Source organism: Mirounga angustirostris, unplaced genomic scaffold, assembly GCF_029215605.1.
Source record: "Mirounga angustirostris isolate CCGP_5_RB_7025 unplaced genomic scaffold, mMirAng1.0.hap1 SCAF_11, whole genome shotgun sequence".
Taxonomy (NCBI): domain Eukaryota; kingdom Metazoa; phylum Chordata; class Mammalia; order Carnivora; family Phocidae; genus Mirounga; species Mirounga angustirostris.
In genome coordinates this window covers 9,590,008-9,597,870 of record NW_026991719.1, presented here as the reverse complement: position 1 = coordinate 9,597,870, position 7,863 = coordinate 9,590,008, and the positions used below count along the sequence as shown (strand labels likewise).

Genomic DNA, 7,863 nt, shown 5'->3' with positions numbered 1-7,863 from the left:
CAAATTGAGGACTCAATACTTTTAAAATTATATTCATTAATCATTAAGTGCAGAGATCATTTTATGAAAGCAATTTTGAATACTGGAACCAGCCGTTAGGCAAGGAAGCACGTCTTGAATTTTTACAAAGCAGCTGTTAAAATTTTTCCCTTATGACGAACTGCTTAGATCCTAATTGTGTCAACGCTGGTAATTGGCTTAATAACCAAGTTCGGTTTGATACCCGAAACAAATACCGTGCTGTGAATTGCCAGCGCCTTCATTTTCTCCATCAGATGCAATTAATTGTGTTGGCTTAGCAAGCCCTGTGAAAAGGCCAGAACTGCAAATATATTTTTAGCAAGTTTTCCTAGGACTCCTACTAGGAATTCCAGCAGCCTAAAAAAATAACCTTCCAATCACCTAGTACACATGAAGTATTGTTTCACATACCTGGATGAAACTCATCTCTACGCACTCTTCGATTTTCCCAACTACCAGATGTTTTGTTATTTATCATTCCCCCAGTGAGGCCACTGTTGGCCCTTTTGCAAAGATTTCATCTGCCAGGAAGCCGCTCCCTCCAGACACCAAATAGGCACACCAGCAGGTTTTAAAACTTTTTATTGCATCTTAAAAAAATTGTGCATTCCAATAATTAAAATCATTTGAACAAAAAAAAAATGGCACTCTGATTAAACTGCATTTTACAGCCTGCAGGACACCCTGGACCAGCTTGGTTTTTACTCTCGATTTCACTGTCGTCCCACCCAGCTTCTTCCTTCACCAACATGCAAGTTCTTTTCCTTCCCTGCCAGCCAGACAGGCAGATGGGAGAGGCAGGCGCCTTCGTTGTCAGTAGTTCTCGATTCTTTGATGTGAAAAGGGGCAGCACAGTCATTTAAACTTGATCCAACCACTTTGCATCTTACAAAGTTAAACAGCTAAAAGAAGTAAAATAAGAAGGCAATGCTTGTGGAATGTACAGTGCATATTGGCGGCGCGCGCCTCATTACGATTCGCCTGCTTGCTTCTCCTGTTCAATCGCTGTGACAGGAAAGAAAAAGAAAAAAAAATGGAGGGAGCTCATTAGGCAGACTCAGTACACCCTAGTGTAAGATTATCGTACTTTTCGTTTACAGTGTCTTCCCATTATCATAAAAATCCGCCAAGTATCAAGTCGTCCCATCGCGAAAATATGGCCATTAAAAAATTTTAACATAAAATGAGAATACTGCATATTAATATAGTATACCAAACATCCCATGATTGTTAAATTATTAAAGCCCTGTTTGTTGGCTGCAAAACAATTTTTAATTAACCTTTCCAGACCACATTCATCATAAAAACTGTCAGCTCCTCCCCCGCACTCCCTCGCCTCCCCCCCGCCCCCTCCCTTCCCAGTCCAGGTCCTTCTCCCAGCCCCTCCCATCCTCCCTCCCGCCCAGCCTTTTCTTAATGGCGGGGGAGGGGGGGCGCTTACTTTCTTTTGAAGGCAGTGGATTTTTCTCTTGCGTTTCTGTCTTCTTCAATTTCGACTTATCGAATTTCTCAATCTCAGCCATATCGGGTTTGTCAGACATGGTTGCAGAGGAAGCTGCATATACAAAACCAAGAGGGAGGGTGAGATCGAGCAAGCGACCCACCCTTCTCTCCCGGCTCAGAAATGCGCTTCTGCCCTCACATCCCTTGCCTGAAACCCCACCTCTGCCTCCTTCCGCTTTCATTCAAGCCTACAGCTCTTCCTCTTTCTACACAGAAAAAGAACCCCTCTTCATTATTTCCAAATGCGGGGGGCCAAACTGGGAAGATTGCCCTCCCATTAGGAGGCGACTCTTTTCAATGATGAAACTGACCAGCGTGGGCTGTCAGTTACAACGTTTGAAAATTAAAATTTGGCTAGAATAGTGAGGCCATTTCAATTCGGGGGCGGGAGTGGTAGGATCGAGTAAAAATTCTCAAAATGAAGCCTAGGCTGCACAGTGCTTCCATTTTCCATGAGTCTCCTCCAAAGATGTGGGCCCGTGCTGCTTTTCTTCTCTGCTCACAAAGGCGGCAGCTGCAGCCGGCGCCCCCGACCACCGCCCTACTGCTTCCTCACTCGCGCTCAACAATGCAGCCGGCGGCGCACCGAGCTGCCCCACACCCCATAAACCAGGCTTGATCTGCATTTAGGGGCAATTCGGCAACCCCCGCACACATTCCCCTGCAAGAAGGGTTGGTTTGCCCCCCCCCCCCATTTCACAGTATAGCCCAGCCTCCTTAAATCTGGACAGATACGGCCCAAGAAGCCATCAGAGACTACAGAAAAAACGTAATTGTTGAAGCTCCGGGCTTGGGTGGGTGTGAGTCGGAACAAAGGATTTTTCTGTTCCTGATTAATCACCGCCTAAGAGGCAGTGCAGAATGCCCGGGGCGGGAGGAAAAAAAAAAAAAATGTTCCCTCGGAACTGCACTGCCAAACGCCCGGCTTGGGGGGGGGGTGTCTTTAAATCACCAAGCTCCCGACCCCGTTCCCCAGCATCTGGAAGGGTTTGGCATCCCCAAGACCCCAAGGCAGGCTTCCCCGGGAGGACCCTTTGGGCTCGGCTGTAGGGATGCCTCCGTAGGGAGACGGGCGCCCAGAGGCGAGCGCGGGCGCCGGGCGGGAAAGGACCGAGGGTAGGAGTCAGGGGCCCCGGGGCTCACCGGAGCGAGGTGCGCGTGCAAGTCAAGTCCGCTCTGCTCAGTGGCCGCCGCCGAATGCCGGGCGGGGCGCGCGGCGCGCCGCTATATGCGCGCTCGTATGTAAATGAGGTGACGTCACCCGCGGGCCCGCTTAACTCCTTCGCGCCTCGCCTCGGCCCCGGCGTCGGGAGGCGGGCCTGGCGTTTGGGGGACCCCCCCCGCGTGCACCAGTGCACCCTAACCGCAACGACGGCGGAAAATTAAAAGGAGCCAGAGCCCCCTCCCCCCAGCACTTCCTGCATCATGCATTGTCCCTCCTTAGTTCTATTTTATCCTAATGGATTTTTGCAACAGCCGCGCCAACCTGCTCTTGGGGACCGAGGCATGATAACTAAGGGTCTGGGTGGTACCTAGGGGGACAGGCATTCCTTTACTGCGAAGCTGGCTTTGTCTGGCGCGGACATCCCCGGGCGAGGGTGCGGTGGCCGCGCTGGAGGGCCTCGCCCACTGCAGGGGTGCGATTCCTGTGACTCAGCTTTCGGGCCAGCCCAGGGCCTCCGCCCCACCCCGGCCCTCTTTGTCTCCTCACCAGGCTTCTCCTGAAATTGGGTGGGAGGTAAAGCACCCTTAAGTGATTCTTTGAAAAAAAGTTTCCTCACTGTGACATGCGTATTTTTTCATCGCTGTAATTTTTTGTGAGCACCCGAATCAAATAACCGGAATATTTGCTGGTTGGAGGTTAATCTATCTGGATTTTATAGCGTACAACGCCTCCCCGTTTTGAAAAATAAGTCAAGTTCAAGCTCTGCCATTGACTTGCTGCCTGACAATAAGGAAGTTCTTTTACTTTCCTGTTCCTTATTTTCCTAAATATAAAAGCGATTGCTAAGGAGGCCCGTGTCCAGTGCCAAAGACTGCAATCCCATCATCTCTAAAATCGAAAGATTAAAATGTAACAATCTCACTCTGTTTTGAAGAGAGCCTTTTCAGCACAAGATGTTTTTGAAGGGCGCTTCTAAGTTACATCCGGAAATATGGGAGATTTCGGTAGAGAAGAGCAGTTTTCAAAATGGCACCTTGCCTGTGAGTACCAGTGACCCCCCTTGCCGCTGGAATCAGTCGCGAATACTGTGCCCCGTGCCCGCAAATGGCACGTGAGAGCAAAAAGACCCGCGGGTTGGGAAAGACCCAGTTGAGATTATTTTGAGACGCAAAGCAGTACACACAATACTTTTTATCCCTTTCCTCATCCTGAGGAAATGCTTCCAGAAACCCCTTGCTAATCGTGTTTATGGCAGAGGCTTTTGTCCCGTGAGGATTAAAGTCAAGTGTTAGATAGACCCTCAAAAGCCATTGCAGGAGCAGCTCGGACTTCCCCATTTCTTTATCCACTTGACTTCCTTCTTGGGGGGAGGAGGCGGGAAGGGGGGCAGGGGCAGGTGACTGTCTGGCTCCTCAGTTCATGCTCTGGTGGGTGACGGCCATTCTGCTCTTCAAACAGGATGTCACCTCTCTGGTTACACCTCCCCCCTGACCCTACCCTAGCTGACTGGCCTGAGAGCTCCCTTCACTGGGGAAGCTCGTTAAGGATCACGCAGGATGAATTTTTGGCCCATGGCAGCGGGCAGTTGCATGATACACTGTCTCTAAGTTCCATGATTCCATGTTGCCTCATCCAGCTGCCGTCAGAAATCACTTCTTTCCTCCCAGGTGTCTCTGGATACAAAGGAAGGCCACTACCAACCCAGTGCTGCTTCTCCCCAAGGCCTTTTCCTTAGAAAGGCTTAGGCCTTAACAGAGCCATGTCTCCAGAAGAGACAGAGGAGTGGAAATTTGGAAATGCCTGGAGAATGTTTCTCGTCTGGTAGCAAGCTGCCTTCCGTTGTGTTTAGATATTGACAGAAAAAAAAAGAAGGGGACTCGTTGAAAGGAAGAGAGTCTTCCATACTGGGCTTGCCTTGCCCCTGGTCAGCGACCCAGAGAGAGCCCGAAGTGGGGGGAGGCAGATGAAGGAGAACGCAAACTAAAGGAATATTTTTAAGGGTTGTGTGACCCTGGCCATGTGAATTAATTTTTCAGGGCCTGAGTTTTCTCATCTGTAAAATGAGATCATTGCAGTAACCTACCTCATGGGGCTCATGGGGAGCCCTGTAAAGGCTTAGGACAGTGCATGACACTTAGTAAGTGTTCTGTATTATTGTTATTTAGGATGGAAAGTTGAGGGGAAAAATATAATGTTTAGTGTTTGGAATTGCAAATTTTGGAGGTTTTTAGATTCGTCATTTCTCTTAAAAAGTACCAGTAAAAATGAGAGCTTTTGTTAGTTTTATAGCAAATAAAAACTAACAACCCCTGTTGGTTGATGCCTTGTAAGAGCCGGACACGGTCATGGGTGCTTCATGTTTGCTTCTGCCTTTCCCCCCTGCTGCCCCCCCCCTCCATGAGGAGAGGTTTACAGATGGGGAAACTGAGCTTAGAGATCCATCCTTGTGATAACTCAGCCGGTAGCCACCGTCTGTTATTTGTGCTAAGGGTTTCATAAAAGTCTTCACACACACACCACCACCACCCCCCACCCCCGCTCGGGTCCCCCAAGTCTGCGCCTGAGAATCATCAGGAAGCATGTGAGGGGACAGGCTGCTTTGTTTCCCGCAGCGCCTGGGAGAGAGCACTTGCTCAAACAGTTAGGGCCTTGCATTGAGCTGACTTGCTTGAGCGAGGAAGGTCCCTGAACCCGGCTCAGCCAAACTCTGAGCCTGTGGCTCGAGCCATCTTGCTTTCTTCCCCAGATCATTCAAACCTGTCGGTATTAATGTTTCACATGTCAGGGTTAGTTCCCGCCTCACTGAAGCTACCGTTCTAAGTGGGTTAGCGTGTGCTGGGCACGAGCAGCATGGAGGTGGGGGTTTTCAATCCCGAGTGGAAAGACAGAGGCTGAGAGCAGCAACGGAACCGCAGGGTGCGCTCCCAAGCTCGGGGCTCTCGGGGAGAAGAACTCACCCGGCACCCATGTGCCAAGAGAGCCTGCCTTGGACGGTGGCCCACCTCCAAAGCCCATGCCCGGTGCAACCAGGAAGAGGTGTCAGGGCACACTCTGTTTTATTTTCCTTTCCAGGGTAGGCCTGGGGCAGATGTGTAGCTATTTCCAAGGCTGGAGAAACAGCCACAGAGGTCTGGGTACATGAAAATTAGTCCTATTATTTTTAACCTATTAAATTCTGTGCAGAGCGCTGAAAGGAACAGAAGAAAGTGACCACAGCAAGGCTCCCCACCCTTTGCTTTCTCGAGCCCAGGTCCCTTTGTCTCGGTTTCAGGGCCTCCTACCATCTGCCCTCCCTGCCTGCACCCCACTCTCCCCGGTGACCCTGCGATCTCTCTCGGTTCAGGTAAACCTCCTTAGAGGCACAGCCCGAGTCCCCTCCCTAACGACAGGGAAGGGATATTCAGTGGGCTCTGTGTATACCATATCTAATTCAATTCTCACCCTCTGCAGTGGGCATTAATACCCGCATTTTACTACTGAAAACCCTGAAGCTCAGAGAATCTAAGCAAGCTTGCTCGCGATCAAACACACAGGCTCTGTCTCCCGAGCCTCTGCCCACCCAACGGGGCCATCTGTCCCCGACCTGAGTGTGTCTCCAGGACTCCCACCTGCGGCAGCTCCACCTTGCGCTCAGTGTGATGGAACAGAAGGTTCCCTCGGCTAGTGTGCTAAAAATGAATGCAGGAGACCGGCGAAGCAGAGAGGAATCAAAGAACGCTCTCGAGAATGTCAAACGTGCCCGCTAACTCTCCCGTTCACTTTGTCGATCTGATGGAATCTTAGAGCCAAGAGGAACTTTCAGGGGGCTCTCATTCAACCCAGTTCCCTGCCGTGGCTTCATTTCGCCTCTACAACATCCCCTCCAAGTGGTTGCTCAGTCTATGCACAGCAAGGGCAAGAAAAAGCAGGCAGAGAAGCTTCAAGCACATACAGGGGGCGGTGAGTAGCTCTGTTTGGCTGGGGCTTGTGCAGAATGAAAGTGACAGGAAATAAGGTGGGGAGGCAGGCGGGGGCCAGATTCAATAATAACAGTAATAATAATAAGAATAATTAATAAGAACAACAGCAGCCGCAGTCCTGTCTGTAATGCTAACATTTTCTGAGTGCTTACCATATACAGGGGAGCTCTCCATGCATAATCTCCCTAAACCCTTACACAACCCCATGACAGAGGCACTGTTATGTTCCTCATTTTGCCGATGAGGGTGTCCTGGGGAGATTAAATAATTTACCCGAAACCACACAGCGAAAACCAGAGGCAGGGTTCGAACTCAGACTGGCTGGTGCAGAAGCCGCCTCAGTTAAATATTCCGCTTTTCTAGAATCCTCAGATAGGGCCCTTAGATTTTGTTGTGTAGGCCAGCTAAGGGTAAAGTTCTATCCCATCACAGTAAACCATCCAATGTTTCCATCACTAAAACTTTGAAACACAGATATCCTGGTCATGTATCATATAAATTAAAAAGTTGCCCGCTTCCATTGTCAAATGATTTCATTACACAAATTCAGTCTGCTCTCTGCCTCATCCTACAGAGCCCAGTGCACGCGCAATAAAGGGAATTCTTATCCTGAACATTGGCAGTTTCACCCAGCTTTTCACTATTTGAATATTTTTCCCAGCAGTCATTCATATTACACTGGTTACAAAAAATTAGCAGGTCAAACCACATATTGAAAGGGGAGGCATTCCATACTCCAGATGGCCTTCTGTGTTAAAAGTGATACACTTTTGGGACGCTTGGGTGGCTCAGTCGTTAAGCGTCTGCCTTCGGCTCAGGTCATGATCCCAGGGTCCTGGGATCGAGCCCTGCATCAGGCTCCCTGCTCATCGGGAAGCCTGCTTCTCCCTCTCCCACTCCCCCTGCTTCTGTTCCCTCTCTCGCTGTGTCTCTCTCTCTCAAATAAATAAATAAAATCTTTAAAAAAAAAAAAAGTGATACACTTTTTATTCTGTCGTGAAGCAGAATTATCATTAGCAAGTAGTAAGTGTTCATGCATTTTAATCTGCTGCTTCTGGGGACGTCGGTGCTCTTTAAATAGAATATAGCTCCCACACCATCAGCAGAAGGTGGCTAATGGCTTCGTGGTAAGGAAAGTGAAGCACAGGTGGGCACTGGATTTGATCCCATAGGCCAAGATGAACCTCCTTGGCCGACCCAGACCCTCTCCCCTCT

General features: G+C 49.6%; 1 protein-coding gene across 1 annotated transcript; it reads right to left on the bottom strand.

The window, feature by feature from the left end:
• Positions 1-586: 586 nt before the first annotated feature.
• Positions 587-2,823, bottom strand: TMSB4X (thymosin beta 4 X-linked). The gene is made up of 3 exons (XM_045874669.3): positions 2,668-2,823; positions 1,463-1,576; positions 587-1,026 (listed from the first exon to the last, which is right to left on the bottom strand). The coding sequence occupies exons 2-3, from the start codon at positions 1,560-1,562 to the stop codon at positions 992-994; spliced, it is 135 nt and encodes a 44-aa protein (XP_045730625.1). The 5' UTR covers positions 1,563-1,576; positions 2,668-2,823; the 3' UTR covers positions 587-991.
• Between the last annotated feature and the right edge of the window lie 5,040 nt (positions 2,824-7,863).

Bases quoted from the DNA above. Each gene is read 5' to 3' on its own strand.
- TMSB4X (XM_045874669.3), bottom strand. From the start codon at position 1,562: ATGTCTGACAAACCCGATATGGCTGAGATTGAGAAATTCGATAAGTCG. The intron at 1,027-1,462 runs GTAAGCGCCCCC...TTCCTGTCACAG, and splicing joins TCCACTGCCTTCAAAAGAAA to CGATTGAACAGGAGAAGCAA.